Source organism: Suncus etruscus, chromosome 2 (assembly GCF_024139225.1).
Source record: "Suncus etruscus isolate mSunEtr1 chromosome 2, mSunEtr1.pri.cur, whole genome shotgun sequence".
In the NCBI taxonomy this organism is placed as follows: domain Eukaryota; kingdom Metazoa; phylum Chordata; class Mammalia; order Eulipotyphla; family Soricidae; genus Suncus; species Suncus etruscus.
Genome location: NC_064849.1, coordinates 18830506 through 18852322, shown reverse-complemented (window position 1 = coordinate 18852322; position 21817 = coordinate 18830506). Strand labels below are relative to the sequence as shown.

Sequence of the window (21817 nt, the reverse complement as noted above, 5' to 3'; positions counted from 1 at the left end):
TTCTTTTATTCACTGATTTATTAAATGTGAATTATTTTTGTTTTTTTTTTTGGGGGGGGGCACATCCATTTGATGCTCAGGGGTTACTCCTGGCTATGTGCTCAGAAATTGCCCCTGGCTTGGGGGAACATATGGGACGCCGGGGGATTGAACCGTGGTCCTTCCTTGGCTAATGCTTGCAAGGCAGACAACTTACCTCTAGCGCCACCTCACCGGCCCCTTAAATGTGAATTTTTAGCCTTATTTAAATGAATAAATAATTTCCCAGAAGAACCCACTTAGCTCTTTTCATCTTCACTTCCCTTCATTTTCCCCTCTTCTGTAAATTTTAGAGGCTCAGGGGTTACTCCTGGCTCTCTGCTCAGAAATCGCTCCTGGCAGGTTTGGGGGACCACATGGGATGCCAGAATTTGAACCACGGTCCTTCTGCATGCAGGGCAAATGCCCTACCTCCATGCTATCACTCCGGCCCCAATTTTAGAGATTTTTTTTGCCTTATTCTTTCTAGCTTTCATTTTTTGTTTATTTTTGAGTCTTATTACATGGGTATGACCTTGTGGTAAGCTGTTTGATTTAAAAATTTTTTTAATGGTGGTAAATTATCTCAAATGAAAATAATACATATAAAGCACTCTATATCTACATATGTATCTATTCAAATGTATATATATATTCAAATCTTTGTAAGTACACTGTAAGTTCTCAATAAATTGCAGCAGACATAATAAGAATTATTGCCATATGCAGGAGTTTTAATGAGCTAATTAAAAAAGGTGCAGGCATGACCAGGGGGATGCTTTAGGAAGATTGATCTTGTTGGATGTGAGTGGAGGCTGAGATCAGGAAACAATTACAACCTTTTTTGGTAATAATTTAGACTTGGATTAACAAAGCTCTGTCTAATGAAAGGAAAATGCAGGAGGATTGTCAAAATAATTGACTAAATTAGAGATTAGTTGATTAGATGTCAGGGATAGAGAATAGAAAGTTAAGATTACACTGAGCTTTTGAGCCTGGCTGACAAGAGAACTGTGAAAACAGTGTCTTGATATGTTGATTATGAGAGGGATTAACCTGGAGCAATGGGCATCTAAGAAAATAGGTAGGTCATGGGAGACAAATATTTCAAAGTATAATTTACAGCAGGATTGGGTCTCTGGGGGGAGGCAGTGGAGGAGTGAAGTTAGGAATTTCTGGGAGAATTTTTCACATGCATGTTCCTTTTCTAGAGAAACTAAGGAAATGTTGACTGAATAGGAAGGGTGGAAATGAGATAGGGAAAGAAATCAGTCTAGTTTTGATCATGGGGGAAAAAGAGGAAACAAGAAAGGACTGTGTGTAGAGAGGCAGAATAGCATGGTGGGAGAACAGCATCTAGAATCTGATTTAAATCCTGACTTGCAAAATTGTAGAGCCGCCTTCTGGTCTGTAGTCTGTGGGGACTTGAGTTGCAAGTCTTTTTTTTTTTTTTGGTTTGTTTTTGGGCCACACCCAGTGGTGCTCAGGGGTTACTCCTGGTGTCTGCTCAGAAATAGCTCCTGGCAGGCACAGGGGACCATATGGGACACCGGGATTCGAACCAACCACCTTTGGTCCTGGATCGGCTGCTTGCAAGGCAAACACCGCTGTGCTATCTCTCCGGCCCAAGTTGCAAGTCTTTAGCAAGGGTGGTTTAAATAAAATAAATGGCTGTGCTCTTTTCAATATCCTTAGAAAGGACAGTTAAGAAATTAAGCCCAGGGGCCGGAGAGAGAGCATGGAGGGTAAGGCGTTTGCCTTTCATGCAGAAGGTCATCGGTTCGAAATCCCGGAGTCCCATATGGTCCCCGTGACTGTCAGGAGCAATTTCTGAGCCTGGAGCCAGGAATAACCCCTGAGCACTGCTGGGTGTGACCCAAAACCACAAAAAAAAAAAAAAAAAAAAAGAAATTAAGCCCAGTTCCCATTGCAACTAATTTGTAATTCAAAAGTGTCATGTAAGACAATCGTTTTAGTACATGTGGATGCATTAGACCTGGACTCATTTAAGTTGATCTGGAAGGAATAATCTGGTGCAGGGTATTTTGAAATACATTTTACATTACTTTAGGTGCTTACATTGGATTTCTTTAGCAGTCATAACTGAAATTTCTTTAATTCCCTTTTTTTTTTTTTGGATTGGGGGTGGGGCATCAGCAAACCAAACTATGTTTAGGGCTTCTCCAGACTGTCAGGGGTTCTTGTTGCTTTGCTGGGGGACCATGTTTCCGGTGATTAAAATCAAGCCTTCTTGAAAAGGATATTCTTAACCTGATGTGCTATCTCTTCAATACCTTTTAATTTATTAAAAAAAATTTGGGGGGCCACACCAGTGGTGCTCAGGGGTTACTCCTGGCTCTGTGCTCAGAAATTACTCCTGGCAGGATCAGGGAACTATATGAGATGCTGGGGATTGAACATGGGTTGGCCGCCTGCAAAGCAAATGCCCTATTCACTGCGCTATCACTGCAACCCCATCCCCTTTTTTTTTTTTTTTTTTTTTTTGGGTCACACCCAGCAGTGTTCAGAGGTTACTTCTGGCTCTATGCTCAGAAATTGCTCCTGGCAGGCTCTGGGGGATGCCTGGATTCGACCTTCTGCATGCAAGGCAAACACCTTACCTCCATGCTATTTCTCTGGCCCTCCATCCCTTCTTTAATCCTTAAAAAAAATAAAAAGGAATCATTCTGAGCAATGCAGATTTCTTTCATTGATAATTAAGTCCTAGATTATTGTTCTTCGGTATTAATAGTTCTTCATTTTAGGGGCCAGTGAGGTGGCGCTAGAGGTAAAGTGTCTGCCTTGCAAGCTCTAGCTAAGGAAGGACCGCAATTCGATCCCCCGGGGTCCCAATTAGTCCCCCCAAGCCAGGGGCGATTTCTGAGCCCTTAGCCATGAGTAACCACTGAGCATCAAACGGGTATGGCCCAAAAAAACAAACAAAAAAGTTATTCATTTTATATTAGGAAATAATCTGTTGGAAACCATATTAAAAACAAGTTTCCAGCTCCAGGCATTTTTTTTGTTTTTTTTTGGCTACACCTGGTGGTGCTTAGCGATTACTCCTGGCTCTGCACTCGGAAATTGCTCCTGGCAGGCTCAGGGGACCCTATGGGATGCCAGGGATCTAGCTGGGTTGTTCCCAGATCTGCTGCGTGCTAGGCAAACACTCTACCCAGTGTGCCATTGCTCTGGCTTCTTAGGTAGTGCTTGAGCTCAGGGCTGCTTCTGTGCTGTAGAAGTCTTGATTTAGTCCTGCAGCAGAACTTTGTTTCTTTGTTTTTTTTTTTTTGTTTTTTTTTTTGATTAGAGCACCACTGGAATGTATTTCTACAGCCTTTGTGGATGTATGTGATCACATTGTAAAACAATTAAAAATGAAAAAGTGGGGGCCTGAGTGATATCATAGTTGGTAAGATGCTTGCCTTCCATGCAGCCGACCTGGATTTGATCCTTGACACCCATATGATCCTTTGAGCCCACCAGAAGTGATTTTTGTGCACAGAGCCAGGAGTAAGGCCCATCATGTGGCCTCAAGCTCTTACCGCATATTGATTGGCACCACACCCATCAATGCTTGGGAGCTATTCTTACTGAGACACTATATGGCACCACGGATTGAACTTTTTTTGGCAGTGCTTGGGTTACTCCTGGCTTTGTGCTTAGAAATTGCTCCTGGTAGCCTTGAGGGACCATATGGGATGCCGAGAATCGAACCTGGATCAGCCCACACAAGGCAAATAATGCCCTACCTCTGTGCTCTCTCCAGTCCTGAACTTGAGGCTCATAAAACATGCTCTAGCCCTTTGAGTCATCTCCCTGGCCATATATTTTTATAAATATCAAATAAGCCAGTTTTATTTGAGATTCGCTTTTAAATTTTAATCTGGTTCAAATTGCTTTCTAAATTTAGAACTATTTTCTAGTGGTCATAATCCTGTAGGGGTTTGTGTTTCAAGTATTTGGTGGAGCTGCAGAGATAATATAGATTTAAAAAGTCCTTGCCTTTCATTGGCCTACTGGTTTGATTCTTGGTACCACATGTGGTCGTGTCGTGACCCCCCCCCCCCACCTCTAGGAGTAATCTCCAGCACAAAGCCTGGAGTCAACATTGCTGGATGTGGCCCTAAAACAAAACAAAAGCTTTTGGCAGGGTCAGAAAGATATGCCTTGCTTGTGAGGCTTGAGTTTGGTTTTAGCACTGCTGGTTCCATGAGCATTGCGAGGTATATTGTTGGTGGCTTCCAGCCCCATACTAATTAATGGGCTTAGTGGATTCTTTTTTTTTTTTTTTTTTTGGTTTTTGGGCCACACCCTGTGACGCTCAGGGGTTACTCCTGGCTATGCGCTCAGAAGTCGCTCCTGGCTTCTTGGGGGACCATATGGGACGCCGGGGGATCGAACCGCGGTCCGTCCTAGGCTAGCGCAGGCAAGGCAGGCACCTTACCTCCAGCGCCACCGCCCGGCCCCGCTTAGTGGATTCTTTAGGCCCTCCCTCGAATGCAGTCTATGTACTACTGGGAGAGACACCTTGAACACTGCATGGGCAATCTACTTTTCCCCCACGGAAGTGGACTAGGTAGGGCTTAAAGTGGTAAAACACACTTGTTTTTTTTTTTTTTTTTTTTTTTTGAGACCACATGCTGCAGTACTCCAGGCTTACTCCTTGTTTCCAGAAGTAATTCTTGGTGGGGCTAGGTGGGGGCATTACCATAAGTGGTGCCAGGTTTGATTTTAGATTGGCTGCATGCAAGGCAATTATACTGTTTCTGTTGTACTATTTCTCCAGCACCATAAATACATAAATAATAGCGCAAACTTCATAATGGTGTAGTCTTTACATGCCTACATAAGCCAACATACTTTTTAAAAACATAATGGTTTTGAAGGCTGGAGTAATAGCACAGCAGAGAGGGCGTTTGCCTTGCACGTGACCCTGGTTTTATCCCTGGCATCCCATCTGGTCCCTTGAACTAGGTGTGATTCCTGAGTAATGGGCTTGAGTGGAACCCTGAGTTCCACTGGGTGTGGTGTTCCCCAATTTCTCCCTCCCAAAACCTTACTGCAATTATGCTGGTATGGTCACTTGGCTAATTTGTAAAATATTAATCTGCAATGGATCTTTATGGTCTGAACATTTCTTCTGCGACAAGTTACATCACTCATACAGTCCTAAGAAGGAATTCATAGTCCAAGTAAACTCTAGCAGGGTTTAATTTTTTTTTCTGTGGTTTTTGGGTCACACCTGACAGTGCTCAGGGGTTACTCCTGGCTTCATGCTCAGAAATTGCTCCTGGCAGGCACAGGGGACCATATGGGACGCCAGGATTCGAACCGATGACCTTCTGCGTGAAAGGCAAACGCCTTACTTCCTTGCTATCTCTCCGGCCCCAGGGTTTAATTATTTACCTAGAAATTTCATTTTTCATTAAACTCTTATTTATTTATTTATTTATTTATTTATTTATTTATTTATTTATTTAGTTTTTGGGCCACATCCAGTGATGCTGAGGTGTTACTCCTGGCTATGTGCTCAGAAATTGCCCCTGGTTCGGGGGGACCTTATGAGATGCCGGGGATTGAACCCAGATTGTCCTGTGTCAGCTGCTTGCAAGGCAAATACCTTACCGCTGTGCTATCATTCTGGCCCCTAAACTTTTATGTTTTTTTTAATTATTATTTTGTTTATGGGTCACACTTGGTGATAGAGGTTACTCTTGGCAGTGTTGGGGTACCATATGCATGCTGGGAATTGAATTTGGGTCTGTAGCATTCAAGGTGTAAGCTCCCTACTGCTGTACTACTGCTCTGGCCCCTCATTAAACTTTTTTGTTTATTTTTGGGCCACACCTGGTGGCACTCAGGGTTACTCCTGGCAGGCTCAGGGGATCGGATCATAAGGGATGCTGGGGTTTGAACCTGGGTCGACTACATCAAGCAAATGCCCTAACCACTGTGTTATTTCTCTGGCCCACCTCACTAAATTTTTTTTTAAACTTTATTTATTTATTGATTGGTTTTTGGGCCACATCCAGTGGCGCTCTGGGGTTACTCCTGGCTCTGCACTCAGAAATTGCCCCTGCAGGCTGGGGAACCATTTAGGATGCTGGGAATTGAAACGAGTTCCTTCCGGGCCGGCTGCATGCGAGGCAAATGCCCTACTTCTGTGCCACCTCTCCGACCCCTTCACTAATTTTTTTTGGGGGGTCATGCCCGGCAGCGCTCAGGGGTTATCCTGGCTCTACACTCAGAAATCATTCCTGGCAGGCTTGGGGGACCATATGGAATGCCGGGATTCAAACCACCGTCCTTCTGCATGGAAAGCAAACATCTTACCTCCATGCTATCTCGATGGTCCCCCCCCCCTTTTTCTAAATTTTTAATTGGTCTGGTTGCTGTTGTTTTGATGCTGGGGAGGTTTGCACATTTTGCTGTGGTGTATGCATCCTCTAGTACTCAGTGCTCACTGGGCATTGGTGGGGTGTTGTAACACTTGCACACACATGGGCTGTGTGCAGAAGATAGAAAATTGCTTTGCCAGGGGTCTGAGCAGATCTGCCCGGCCTGCATGTATTTGTGTGGGCAGCGCCTGGCCCGGGTTCCTGGTTTTTGCCCTGTAAGGCAGACACTATGTCTCTGGGTTCCTAATGCTTGTGTTTTAGAAAGGATTCTTCTAAATGTATTTATTAACAAATATGTCTAATATATTTTCTTATATGGTACATGTTCTGGTGCAGATTAAAATGAAAATAGCAGTGAAGTATTGAAAATATATATATATATATATTTTTTTTTTTTTTTTTTGGCTTTTGGGCCACACCCGGTAACGCTCAGGGGTTACTCCTGACTATGTGCTCAGAAGTTGCTCCTGGCTTGGGGGACCATATGGGACACCGGGATTCGAACCAACCACCTTTGGTCCTGGATCGGCTGCTTGCAAGGCAAACGCCGCTGTGCTATCTCTCCGGGCCCTCATCTTTTTTTTTTTTTTTTTTTAAATGACTTTTTTTGTTTGTTTTTGGGCCACACCCGGTGATGCTCTTGGGTTACTCCTGGCTATGCGCTCAGAAATTGCTCCTGCTCAAGGGTCCATATGGAATGCCGGGTATTGAATCCAGGTCTGTCCTGGGTTTGGCTGTGTGCAAGGCAAACACCCTACTACTGTGCTATCGCTCCACCCCCTACTTGTGAACTTCGTCTTTTTTTTTTTTTTTTTGGTCTTTGGGCCACACCCGGCGTTGCTCAGGGGTTACTTCTGGCTGTCTGCTCAGAAATAGCTCCTGGCAGGCACGGGGGACCATATGGGACACCAGGATTCGAACCAACTACCTCTGGTCCTGGATTGGCTGCTTGCAAGGCAAACGCCGCTGTGCTATCTCTCCGGGCCCACTTGTGAACTTCTTAAAGGTAATCTAGGCAGTTTACTTCCCCCTTACATACTATTAGGTTACAGGACCAGTACTGAGGACAAGCATTTACATTGGATGTGACTGACTCTGGTCCATCCTTGGCACAGATCCTTAGTCCTGCCAAGTCCTTAGTCCTGCTGGGTGTGGTCCCCCTTCCAAAGGAAACATATAACTCAAACTAAAAGTAAGTATTTTAGGGTATATAACGAGGAAAAAAATCTCATGTGATAGAACCCATACTTAAGCATGAGATCCTAAGCTTAATCCTTGATGACCCCTGAGGACCACCAGAATGACATGATAGATTTTTGAGCCTCATTACATCTGAACATTGTATCACTAAATAATTCTGGGGGTGTACCCAGGTGTGGCCCTCCCTTCGCATACTCCTAGGTATTGCCTCTATCAAAAAAAGAAAAATACTCTGGGGTTATGCAGCTGGTCTCTGGCATCCTATATGGTCCCTGAGTACCAATAAGAGTAATACCTGAGGGGCTGGAGCAGTGGCTCAAGCGGTAGGGCATCTGCCTTGCACATGCTAACTTAAGACGTTCCGTGGTTTGATCCCCTAGCGTCCCATATGATCCCCCAAGCCAGGAGCGATTTCTGAGCGCATAAGAGCGTCACCGGGTATGGCCCCAAAACCAAAAAAAAAAAAAGGGGGGGGGGCCCCTGGGAAGGTGGCGCTAGAGGTAAGGTGTCTGCCTTGCAAGTGCTAGCATAGGATGGACCCCCAGCATCCCATATGGTTCCCCCAAGCCAGGAGCAACTTCTGAGCTCATAGCCAGGAGTAACCTCTGAGCATCAAACGGGTGTGGCCCAAAAACCCCCCAAAAAAAAAAAAAAAAAAAAAAAAGCTCCAAAAAAACAAAAGAGTAATACCTGAATCTAGGAGTAACTAACCCTTGAGCATTGATGGGCTGACCCAGAGCACTCCCCCAAAGAATGTGTGTGTGTGTGTGTGTGTGTGTGTGTTTATGTGATGAAAAAACAATTGCATGGGAGTAGTAAGTTAAAATATATGCTCTTGGGGCCGGAGAGGTAGCATGGAGGTAAGGCGTTTGCCTTTCATGCAGAGGGATTGTGGTTTGAATCCCGGCATCCCATATGGTCCCCTGTGTCTGCCGGGGGCGATTTCTGAGCATAGAGCCAGGAGTAACTCCTGAGTGCTGCCGGGTGTGACCCAAAAACAAACAAGCAAAAAAAAAAATTATGCTCTTGTGCCTTTGACTCATGCTGCCTTTAGTTTACTATCTAGTACCTTTCATTAAGTTCTCTAAAGTCAAAGAAGAAAAATTTTGATATTTTACACTCTAGCGAGCCTATGTTCTCTCTAGAACATGTTTTCCCCTTTCTTTTAATTAAAAACTATTTTGTTTCACTAATTAAAAAAGAACAATTTTAATTTGGTTTAGTACCTTACTTACATGGTCTGCTTCCATTGATCTTAACCAGATTCACTTAATGCCATTATTCCATTTCATGATAAGCATAAAAAGATTGTGGATTGGAATGTAAATGTAGATTACTAGATCACTTTGCCCTTTATAAACAGGTTCAAATATTATTCTGGTCACATTGGTTGAAAAGATTAAGTATCATACATTCCTTATAATTTCTGTGTCAAAATTCTGTATTTTGTCTTGATTAACTATATGGAAACACATCTCTTTACAGATTTCTTGACATAGAAAAATCTATTGTAAAAATACGGGAAAGAATGGCAGCAGAAACGCAGACCCTGAACTTTGGACCTGAATGGTGAGTTTTCAGAATCTCATACCGTTTGATATTGAAATATACAGCTTTTAAAATATTTGCACATTGCTTGGGATTTCCAAATAGATATTTGCTGTTACTTTTGAATAGGATGTAGGATTTGTTGGTAGGTGGGACTCAGGAGATTTTGAGGCTGTCAGAGGGCAGGGCCTGTGATTAGGGATGTTTTGGCTCCCACATCTGTCACAGTTAAGCTGCTTCAAACTCACCTTTGACCATTCAACTTTGTCAGGCCCCATTTTTTGGGAGCTGTGATTCTGGTGACCAGGAAACTTGAATTTTATCTTGCCTAGAGCCTCAATCCTGTGCTCCTTGTTCAGCAGTTTAGTGTTGATGGGCAGGATTACTTGGCCATTGTGGACCCTTGGCCACTGTTCCAGGACCTTTCCAGAGGCATTGGCATAGGTGTCTGGAGCTCAAAATTCAGAAGAGCATGGGAGCGGAGATGACTGTCCAGCAGCAAGGGAGTTCTCTTCGGTTCCTTAGGGCGACCTTCCATGCCACAATGTAGACAGACCAGGGAGCAGCTGTTTGAAGCCATTGCACCCCAGCCCCACAAGGATGGAAGTGCATGTCTGGGGATCTTTGTTTTATATATATCTAGTTGAAATCAGTGTTGTTATTGTAGTAATCGCATTTGTTCAATGATTGCATTCTGTTTTAAATATTTGCTATGCATTGCAAGTATTTTTCTTGGTCTGTTTAAACCCTCTATCGTCCCACCACCCTGGGTTATTTACTTTGCTGTTCGAGCTCTTGTCTAGTCCATATATAGTTTTACATAATTCTAATATTTCTCTGTATATATGTTTTCTATTGCAATGTTGTTTTGAGGTATTTTTCATAGACTCTTTTATAAAGATTTTTTTTTTGTTTTGTTTTGTTTTTTGGGTCACACCCAGCAGCAGTGCTCAGGGATTACTCCTGGCTCTAGGCTCAGAAATCCACCCTGGCAGGCACAGGGGACCCTATGGGATGCCGGGATTTGAACCATGCTATCTCTCCGGCCCCCTTTTATAAAGATTTATTGAATCTTTGGCATGTGGTTCTACTATTTATAGTAGCCATTATAGTATGTGGGTTAGCATTTACCATAACAATTAATTGGCCTTTGAGTATCTTACAGATGTGTTTGGACTCCCGGATATGGAATTCTCATGGAATTTCAGATCCATCACATTGTATTGTGACTTTCCCCCCTCTCTTCCTTTTCCCCCAAAGTTGATTGAAGATCTTCTCATCAGTGATGTGAATGATAGTTTCTTTTTCTTTTTTTTTTTTTTAAATTTGTTTTTTCTTTTTTTTTTTTTACGCCCCACGCCCCCCCTCTTTTTCTTGAGACAAAGGCAAGATAGAAAGTAGATATTTTGAAACAGTATTGTAAACAGTTTCGATTATTCAGGTAGTGATTTGATAAATGATGCAGAGTTCCTGTGGTAATTCCGTTTGAATTCCCTACTAACTTACAAAATCATTACATAATTTTATATGTAACCCCAAAATTTTCTTGGCAACTTGAGAAAATACTATTTGAAGTTCTAAGACTGTGCTACTTCTAAACTTTTGGGAATTATTTTGGAAATGTTTATCTAAGTAATGCTTAGTACTTGTTTTAGTTATTTTATGTTTATAAAATAATTTAAAATTTAGTTATTTTATGATTTTATGTTTTTAAATAGAAATTACAGGGGCCTGGAGAGATAGCACAGCGGCATTTGCCTTGCAAGCAGCCGATCCAGGACCAAAGGTGGTTGGTTCGAATCCCGGTGTTCCATATGGTCCCCCGTGCCTGCCAGGAGCTATTTCTGAGCAGACAGCCAGGAGTAACCCCTGAGCAACGCCAGGTGTGGCCCAAAAACCAAAAACAAAAAAACAAACAAAAAAAAGAAATTATAAGTAAGCCAGGGACCAGAGCAGTATCACAGTGGGCCATTCCTTTGCCTTGTACATGGCTGACCCAGGTTTGATTTCCGGCATTCCATATGGTCTCTTAAGCCTGCCAAGAGTAATTGCTGAGCAGACAGCCAGGAGTAACCCCTGAGCCCCACTGGGTATGACCCCAAAAACCAAACCAAATAAAAAATTACAAGTAAGCCAAGGGCCAGGGCGATAGCACAGCAAGTAGGGTGTTTGCCTTGCATGTGGCCAACTTGTGTTCAGTTCCTGGCATCCCATATGGTTACCCCGAGACTGCCAGGAGTAATTTTCTTCTACTTTTTTTTTTTTTTTTTTTTTTTTTTTTGGTGTTTGGACCACACTGGTGATGCTCAGGTTACTCCTGGCTATGTGCTCAGAAATGGCTCCTGGCTTGGGGGACCATATGGGACGATCCTTGGTTCGTCCTAGGCCTGCATGGGCAAGGCAGACACCTTACTGCTTGTGCCAACACTCTGGCCCCACCAGGAGTAATTTCTGAGTGCAGAGCCTGGAGTAACTCCTGGGTACTACCAGGTGTGACCCCTCCCCCAATAAAAAGTCAAACAAAGAAAGAAATTACAAGTAAGCCAGAAGCTGGAGTGATATTGCCTTGCACGTGGCTAACCAAAGTTTTATCCCAGCAGCTCATGTGGTCCCCTGAGATTGCCAGGAATAACTTCTGAGTGCAGAGCCAGGAGTAACCCCTGAGTGGACTAAAAATCAAAAGAGAGGGTGGGAGGGAGGGTGGGGAGGGAGGGGGAGGGGGAGAGAGAGTATAAGTCAGAAGAAGATAAAATAACCATGATTTTATTATCCATGGTAACCACTGAATATATTGGAACATCTTTCCAAGTGGTTTTCATATTTGATTATGTATTTTTAATATTTATTTCTGCAAATATGATATTTTACAGTACATTTAATTTTGTAACATTTCTCAAAGATTTACGCAACAAAAACATTTTTAAATAAATGTTTTCTATTAAATGGTTGCATTGCATTAAACTAGCCTTCTAGATAAAGCATAGTAGGCAGTTCTTAGGCTTTCATTATTACAAAATAGTTTTGATACAGATAAATCTTTGATAACTCATTTTGCATGTTTCTTTTTGCCTTTATTTAGAGTTTGCAACTGTTATTTACATAGCTCCTATTTCTTTTGTTTTGTTTTGTTTGTTTTTGGGTCACACCTGGAGGTGCTCAGGTGTTTCTCTTGGCCCTTTGCTCAGAAATAGCTCCTGGCAGGCTCCCTCCTGGGTCAGCTGTGTGCCAGGCAAATGCCCTACCACTGTGCTACCTCTCTGGCCCTGATAGCCTCCTATTTCTTTATCAAAACAGGATTCAAATAGGCAGCAAATTTAAGGTTTTTTTGCTTCCTTACTTTCAGGTACCTCTTTTTTTTAAATATGGAACGCTTCACGAATTTGCGTGTCATCCTTGCGCAGGGGCCATGCTAATCTTCTCTGTATCGTTCCAATTTTAGTATATGTGCTGCCGAAGCGAGCACTCAGGTACCTCTTTATTAAGAAATGGCAAAGAGGTATCCATCAGCCAAAACAAAGCAAAAACTCTTAGTGATTCTTTAGTGTCAGTACACATTTAACTTGATGTCCTGCCACATGGATTGACACTGTAGGGCTCAAAAGTTCTATAACGTTTTTGTGAGTAAACTTTTAATATAGTCACACCATACTTTATATATTATCTGGCAGCTTTACACTGCAGTGTCAAGGTTGAGTAGTTAAAAAGGCAACCTAGCATACAAGTTTATAGTATTTACTATTCTCTACCTCTTTACATAGAAAGGTTTGTTGGCCTTGGCCCTAAGCCACAAGTTCTCACTCATTTCAGTGAGTCAGACTTAGTCTGTTGGTAGTCTTAAATTTCTTTTTCATTGATACTCTGAAGTTTTGTTTGATGGCATTTTGTCTTTATTTTTTTTCTTGGTTTTTGGGTTATACCCGGCAGTGTTCAGGGGTTACCTGGCTCTGTGCTCAGAAATTGTCCCTGGCAGGCACAGGAAACATATGGAATGCAGGGATTCAAACCAACGTCCTTCTGCATGCAAGGCAAACGCTTTACCTCCATGCTATCTCTCCGGCCCCCAGCATTTTGTCTTTTATACACAATTTGAATCAGAGCTTTATCAGAGAACCTCTAGTCCCGAGCTTAAGGGGTAGCTTCTCTAACTTTTAACCTCTGCTTCCCTCAGGCTTTAGAGCTTGGTCCCCTTCTATTAGTCATTGGAAATACTGATTAACTGGGGAATAAGTCTCAGTAGGCACATGGCCTTCTTTGTACCATATCAAAATTCCTTAGATTGAGTGAATATATATATATATTTTTGGGGGGGGCACACCCGTTTGATGCTCAGGGGTTACTCCCGGGATTCGAACCAACCACCTTTGGTCCTGGATGGGCTGCTTGCAAGGCAAACGCCGCTGTGCTATCTCTCGTGGCCCGTGATTGTACTTTTTAAGGTGGCTCTTTGGAATCACTAGGTCATGCCTGTTTTAGATGTAGATTTAGAACAAAGTAATGTATTACATTATCACCAGAGTAAAATAAAAGAATAGGATATCCTCCTGATCTTTGATACTTAGAATATTTTTTAGAAGTTATTTTAAGATAGTAATCATTTGTTCAAATGTTGTTACTACCTTAGAACTGTACTGACCATGCAACATTTGCTAGTATCATTCCCTATTTCTTTTCATGGTCAAAATATTTCATGGAAACATTTTACGCACATTTGTATGCCACCCACTAGTCTCTTTATACTGTGCGCTCCATTGAGGGCAGGTCTTTTGGTGTTGAATTTTGTACTGTTTATGACTGTATCTTCAGTGCATTACCGCAGAGTGGGTATTCAATAAATATTTGTTTATAAATGCATTCTTGAAAAGAAACCTCTTTTTCTTAAATGTTTTATTGTAAATGTATTCACATCCTTGAACATTTTGTATTGTAGGCTAATGGACTAATTTCTTGGGAGTCAAATCATTTAAAATTTTTTATCTTCAAGACTGTGGACTGATTATGAATGCATATGGATGTATATTTATCAAATGATTGTAAACTTCAGTATTACCTAGAGAAAATTTTTTATTTCTAAATCTGTCAAATTCAGACTTAAAAGAATATAGTTTCAGGGCTGGAGAGATAGCATGGAGGTAGAGCCTTTGCCCTGCATGTAGGACGGTGATTTGAATTCTGGCATCCCATATGGTCCCCCGGGCCTGTCAGGGCCAATTTCTGAATGTAGAGCCAGGAGTAACCCCTGAGCGCTGCTGGGTGTGACCCCAAAAAACAAAACAACAAACAAGAATATAGTTTCAATAACATTTATTCGTGACTATTATAGAAAATCTTGGAGAAAACGGGCCATGTATGAGCTCACTCTGTGCTCAGGGGTTATTCCTGATGTTGCTTGGGTGGCCATGTGTGGTCCTGAGGCTCAGCCCAGGTTTGGCTGTATGTAAGGTTAATGTCCTAATTTTTTTCTCAGAAATATATCCTGGCAGGCACAGGGGACATATGGGATGCAGGGATTCGAACTACCATCTGTCCTGGATCTGCTGAATGCAAGGCAAACACCCTATCCTCACCGGCCCTGAAATGTCTTAATTTCTTTTTGTGGTTTTTTTTTTTTTTTTTTTTTTTTTTGGGTCACACCCGGCAGTGCTCAGGGGTTACTCCTGGCTCCATGCTCAGAAATTGCTCCTGGCAGGCACGGGGGACCATATGGGACGCTGGGATTCGAACTGATGACCTCTTGCATGAAAGGCAAACGCTTTACCTCCATGCTATCTCTCCAGCCCCTTAATTTCTTTTTGTTTGTTTGTTTTTGGGTCATACCCACCAGTGCCCAGGAGTTTCTCCTGGCTCTGCACTCAGAAATTGCCCCTGGCAGGCATGGTGGACCATATGGAATGCTGGGATTCAAACCATCGTCCTTCTGCATGCAAGGCAAACGCCCTACCTCCATGCTAACGCTCCGGCCCAGAAATGTCTTAATTTTATACTATCTCTCCAGCCCTCTATTTTGGGACTGGGAAGGGCAACATTCAGTGGTTCTCAGGACTTTTTCCTGCTCTGCACTCAGGGATCACTTCTGGCAGGGCTTTAGGGACCATAGAGGATGCCTGGAATTGAACCTGGGTTGCATGTAAGGCAAACACCCTACCCAGTCCCCCTCTACATTTTTTTTTTAATCTACAAAGAACCATTACTAATGCTTGGTTTATGTCTTCTAATTTTTTCTTTTTTTTTGGCTAATGCTTGTATTAAACACCAATTATACTTATTTTATTATTTCTTTTCTTTTTTTTGGCCACACCCGATGACGATCAGGGGTTATTCCTGGCTATGCGCTCAGAAATCACTCCTGGCTTGGGGGACCAGCTGGGATGCTGGGATTGAAGCGAGGTCCATCCTGGGTCAGCCCACGTGAAAGGCAAATGCCCTACCACTGCGCTCTTGCTCTGACCCCAGTTATTTTATTATTTCTTTCTTTCTTTTTTTTTTTTTTTTTTGGTTTTTGGTTTTTGGGCCACACCCGTTTGACGCTCAGGGGTTACTCCTGGCTATACGCTCAGAAGTTGCTCCTGGCTTGGGGGACCATATGGGACACCGGGGGATCGAACCGCGGTCCGTCCTAGGCTAGTGCTGGCAAGGCAGGCACCTTACCTTTAGCGCCACCGCCCGGCCCCTATTATTTCTTTCTTTCTTTTTTTTTTTTGGGCCATACCCGGCGTTGCTCAGGGGTTACTCCTGGCTGACTGCTCAGAAATAACTCCTGGCAGGCATGGGGGGACCATGTGGGACACCGGGATTCGAACCAATCACCTTTGGTCCTGGATCGGCTGCTTGCAAGGCAAATGCCGCTGTGCTATCTCTCCAGGCCCAAGTTGCAAGTCTAGCTAGGGTGCTCTTGTGTAGCAGGGGTCCGTGCGCCGCAAACAGCCCTCTCTGTACAACATTTTGTGGCCCTGCCCTAGAGGAATCTTTTTTTGTTTTGTTTTAGTTGTTTGGGTCACGCCCCCCAAAGTTCAAGGCTTACTACTGACTTTGCACTCAAGGATCACCCCGACTTTGCCTCCTGTGGTCCCCAGGTAAATTGAGTTTGAGACCCCTGGATAAAGACTTTTCATAGTAAAGAATAGTTCTGTTATATAGTCTCTGTACTCATTTTTGCTATCTCAATTGGCTAGTTTTGTGTACTAGCTTAAGTTAAAACTGGTAAGTGGTGTTTTTGAGTGTAAGCATTTGAGTGTTGGGAGTAAGGGGGAAAGGGGAAGTAGGATTGAGAATACAAATCCTAGATTGCTAAATAAAACGTACTCTCGCCGGAGAGATAGCCTTTCATGCAGAAGGTTGGTGGTTCGAATCCCAGCATCCCATATGGTTCCCTGTGCCTGCCAGGGGTGATTTCTGAGCATAGAGCCAGGAGTGACCCCTGAGTGCTGCCGAGTGTAACCCAAAACAAAACAAACAAAAAAAATAGACCTTTGGGGCCGGTAAGGTGTCTGCTTTGCAAGCGCTAGCCAAGTTGATCCCCCGGCGTCCCATATGGTCCCCCCACGCCAGGGGCAATTTCTGAGCACTTAGCCTAGAGTAACCCCTGAGCATCAAACAGGTATGCCCCGAAAAACCAAAAAAAAAAAAAAAACCCGGGGCCTGAGAGATAGCACAACGGCGTTTGCCTTGCAAGCAGCCGATCCAGGACCTAAGGTGGTTGGTTCGAATCCCGGTGTCCCATATGGTCCCTTGTGCCTGCCAGGAGCTATATCTGAGCAGATTGCCAGGAGTAACCCCTAAGCGCCGCCGGGTGTGGCCCAAAATACAAAAAAAAACAAAAACAAAAAAACCCAACAACAACAAAAAAACACGTACTCTCTGGAAGTGTGGGGAAAAACAAAGAAAAGTTGAAAGAAATTACTGTTAGGAACTTTAGAAACCTAGTGGGCAAAATGCAGTGGGGGTTTGAATTTTTAGAAGATTGAGGGGCCGGGAAGGTGGCGCTAGAGGTAAGGTGTCTGCCTTGCAAGCGCTAACGTAGGACGGACCACGGTTCGATCCCCCGGTGTCCCATATGGTCCCCCCAAGCCAGGGGCGATTTCTGAGCGCATAGCCAGGAGTCACCCCTGAGCGTCACCGGGTGTGGCCCAAAAATTTAAAAAAAAAAAGATTGAGTGATTTTTTTTCTGTTTTGTTTCTAATTTTATTTTATTTTTTTGGTTTTTGGGCCACACCCGGTGGTGCTCAGGGGTTACTCCTGGCTGTCTGCTCAGAAATAGCTCCTGGCAGGCACGGGGACCATATGGGACACCGGGATTCGAACCAACCACCTTTGGTCCTGGATCGGCTGCTTGCAAGGCAAACGCCGCTGTGCTATCTCTCCGGGCCCTAATTTTAATTTTTTGTAAATAATTTTTATTTGATCACCAGAAGATATACAGTTACGAAATTCTTCATGATTTTGGGTGGCATGCAGCTGGCTTGGCTTTGATTCCTAGCATCCTATCCATGACTGCCAAGGTTAATTTCTGAGCACAGGGCAGTGAATAACTGGCACCCCCCCAAACCAAGAGCAAACAAAACAAAAAACACTAAAGTTGTTCATAATTGTGTTTTAGTCTTTTTTTTCCTTTCTTCCGCTTTTTGGCTTTTGGGTCACATCTCACGGTGCATGGGTCACTCCTGGCTCTGTGCTCAGAAATTGCTCCTGACTGATTTGGGGACCATATGGGACGCCAGGGATCAAACCTGGGTCTGTCCAGTTCAACAGTGTGCAAGGCGAATGCCCTACCATTGTGCTATCACTCCAGCCCCAGTTTTAGTCATTTTAGAGGAGTTCCAGGATTATTACTTGGTGTGGTTTTTACACAGGAATATTATGCAGTTGTGTTTTCAGCTTTTCCAAATAACTGTAGGACAGGATGATTTAGAATGTGGTTTGTTAATCAGTGAGTAAAGCCACAGCCATTATACCATACCTGGTTTCCATCTTTACTTAGTTTGAGGTATCCTGCTCTGTTGTCTCTAGTCACTTGAGAAGACTCTTAACAATAGAGTCACAATACTCATTGTGTCCAGGAACTCTAAGATGTGTTTGGATTCAGACAATGGCAAGCCCTTAGGGAGGATTCATTGGACAGGAACCAAGGTGATGAGTGGGTTTGAAACCTGACAGATGCAGAACTAGCACTTGGGACAGAAGAAGGAAAGTCTGGTCTGAGCTGGTGACTCTTGGCCAATGCTGCAAGGATTTTCACTTGAAATGGCCTTAGGATTGCCCTCTAGTGGTAGAAATGTTTAAGGAGTATATTAATATAAAAAGTTTTTGTTGTTTTGTTTTTGGTTTTTTGTTTTTGGGTCACACCTGGCAATGCTCAGGGGTTACTCCTGGCTCCACGCCCAGAAATCGCCCCTGGCAGGCTCGGGGGACCACATGGGATGCTGGGATTTGAACTACTGTCCTTCTGCATGAAAGGCAAGCGCCTTACCTCCATACTATCTCTACGGCCTCTTGAAATATTTTTTAAATAAAAATGTATACAAAAATTAATGTTGGACAGTATAAGGCCTGGCCTATTCAGATAAACTTTGAACTTCAGTGTTTGAAAGCAGCCGATCCAGGACCAAAGGTGGTTTGGTTCAAATCCCGGTGTCCCATATGGTCCTCCGTGCCTGCCAGGAGCTATTTCTGAGCAGACAGCCAGGAGTAACCTCTGAGCATTGCCGGGTGTGGCCCCAAAAAACCAAAAAAAACCAAAAAAAAAAAAAAAACAAACATACGGTGAATCCAGTAACACCCAGGTTGTTGTCTTCACACATCCTAAAGAGAACTGGGCTTCCAGAAACAGGTTTGATTGCAGGTCTGATGCAAGATACTGCAAACCAAGACTGGGGACAGTGGATATTCTAGATAGAGAAAAAAAGCTGTTAAAGATGATGGTGTTAAAAAAAAAAAACAACAGATGTGGGGTTAGTGTCAAAAGTGTTCATAGCCAACCTGAAGTTTCCCACTGATGACTCATGATGAGGCATATGGAGCATTGTTCAGAAATGCAGTGAACTGAGTTGATTTGAAATTCACTAAATAACTGGGGCCTTTTTGGAGGGGATACAACGGTGTTGCTTAGGTAGGCACAAGGGATTATATGGGATGCCGGAATCAAGCCTGGGTTGACCATGTTCAAGGCAGACACCCTACCCACTGTGCTATCACTCTGACTCATCATTTGTGCCTTTCCTTTTCTGTGTGAACTCTTAAGTTGCTAAAAAAGAAGAAATAACATTAGAGAAGAAAGGACTACTTTGCAGCAGCCTTCAGGAACTTGGGGACTCAATCATTGGTGATCAGGACTGCTGGTCTCTAAACCAGCCCTGATGAAACATACTGCCATATGGAGGTCTCATGTATGCCTTGCCATTGAGCAAAGACTATGCAAAGACTGCCTATCATAGGAATAGGAATAGACTCAGCAAATTTCAGACTTCAAAAATCCTAACATTCTGAATTATTTGCAGATGAAGTAATAAATTACCTTGAAAGATTTTCTTTAAAAAAAATCTGGAGGGGCCGGGCGGTGGCGCTGGAGGTAAGGTGCCCGCTTTACCTGCGCTAGCCTAGGAGACGGACCGCGGTTCGATCCCCCGGCGTCCCATATGGTCCCCCAAGCCAGGAGCGACTTCTGAGCGCATAGCCAGGAGTAACCCCTGAGCGTTACCGGGTGTGGCCCAAAAACCAAAAAAAAAAAAAAAAAAAAAAAAAATCTGGAAAAGGGGCTGGAGAGATAGCATGGAGGTAAAAGTGTTTGCCTTGCATGCAGAAGGTTGATGGTTCGAGTCCCGGCACCCTATATGGTCCCCCAAGCCTGCCAGTAGTGATTTCTGAGCATAGAGCCAGGAGTAACCCCTGAGTGCAGATGGGTGTGACCCCCCAAAAAAAATCTGGAAAAGAAGGACAGTGGGTAGAACACTTAACTTTTATGTGGCCAACCTGGGTTTGTTTTATCCCTGGCACTCTATAATGTCCCTTAAGCACTCCTGGGATTAACCCCTGAGTACCACTAGATATGGCCCCCAAACCAACCAACCAACCAAAACTAATCCCATAAAAAACTTGAAAAGAATCTCTCTCAAAAGATCTAGAAAGCAAACAGAATCGATACCCAATCTACAACAAGCTGTACAAGGAGGGAACAGTTGCACTAGCATTACGGGGGTAAACGAGGGAGAAATGGGATGCATGCTGAGAACAGGGGTGGAGGGAGGACAACACTGGTGTTGGGAATGCCCCTCATTCATTATTACTATGTGCCTTAAATATTACTGTGAACGATTTGTAATTCACTTTGACCACAATAAAAATAATAATAAAATAAAATAATAAAAAAAAGATCTAGAAAGCAGAGGTTGGAGAAGATAGTACATTATGTAGGGCACTTGCCTTGTATGCAGCTTAGTGGATTCGATGCCTGGTACCCCATATAGTCCTTGGGCTCCACTAACTTATAGCTATGAGTTAACTTAGGTTCACCTGATTGTGACTCTAATACAAACAACAATCTTGAAAGCTGGGACTAGAGAAACAGTGGTTGCTGTGCTTGCCTTGAACACGGCTGACCCACATACTGGGACCTACATGAGACACCTGAAACCTACCAGGAATGATTCCTGAGCACCACTGTGTATCGCAGCCAAACTCTCTTACAGAACTCTCTTAATGCCCAAGATTTTCTTCATAGTGATATCAAAGGGTGGTGGTGATGGGGAGGTGGGTTGTGGTATTCATGATATTACTATATATATTAGAAGTTATCTATTGTCAAACACACAGTGGAAAGAGAAGATAGAAACATTGAAAAAAAATCTCAATCTTCTTTATTCTTTTGCATTGCTTTGTGCAGACATTTTTATTTATTTTTTATTTTAGTTTTTGGTTTTTGGTCTCTACCCGGCAGCGCTCTACACTCAGAAATCGCCCCCGGCAGGCTCTGGGGACCATATGGGATGCTGGGATCCAAACCACCGTCCTTCTGTATGCAAGACAAATGCCCTACTGCTGTACTATCTCTCCAACATTTCTATTTTTACTATGTGATACATGTTCTTATCTTTTTTTTTTTTTTTTGGTTTTTGGTTTTTGGGTCACACCCGGCAGTGCTCAGGTTACTCCTAGCTCTATGCTCAGAAATTGCTCCTGGCAGGCTCGGGACCATACGGCATGCCGGGATTCGAACCAACGACCTTCTGCATGAAAGGCCAACGCCTTACCTCCATGCTATCTTTCCGGCCACCATTTTTTTTTTAAATAATATCTAAGTATTGGGCCAGAGTGATATAGTGGTAGGTTGTTTGCCTTGCACATGGCCAACCGGGGATGGATCAGGTTCGATTCCTGACATCTCATAATGGTACCTTGAGCCTGCCAGGAGTACAGATTTCTGAGTGCAGAGTCTGGAGTAACCTGAGTGCCGTGAGTGCAGAGTCTGGAGTAACCTGAGTGCCGTGCTGCCGGTGTGGTGTCTCTCCCCCCCCCCCCCCAAAGGCAAGTATTTGCTATACTTGGCTTTCAGGTTAATTTGTAATTAATTTGTATTAAGTAGATAATTTTCCTCTCCCCTGTTTCTGTGAACAAATGGTAGCTGTGTGTGTGTGTGTGTGTTGCTAAAGAACTAACACCT

The 21817-nt window shown here is 43.4% G+C and overlaps 1 protein-coding gene and 1 non-coding gene across 3 annotated transcripts in view; one reads left to right on the top strand and one right to left on the bottom strand.

The window, feature by feature from the left end:
- GIGYF2 (GRB10 interacting GYF protein 2) overlaps window positions 1-21817 on the top strand; it is a 153918-nt gene that overhangs the window by 20079 nt on the left and 112022 nt on the right. For both annotated transcript variants that reach the window (XM_049769293.1, XM_049769292.1), the window contains exon 2: window positions 9105-9188. In XM_049769293.1, coding sequence (XP_049625250.1) covers window positions 9148-9188 — 41 coding nt within the window. In that variant the 5' untranslated portion in view covers window positions 9105-9147. The remainder of the gene's footprint in view (window positions 1-9104; window positions 9189-21817) is intronic.
- Window positions 12524-12630, bottom strand: LOC126003049 (U6 spliceosomal RNA). Its single transcript, XR_007493593.1, has one exon. It is a non-coding gene; the product is annotated as a U6 spliceosomal RNA (small nuclear RNA).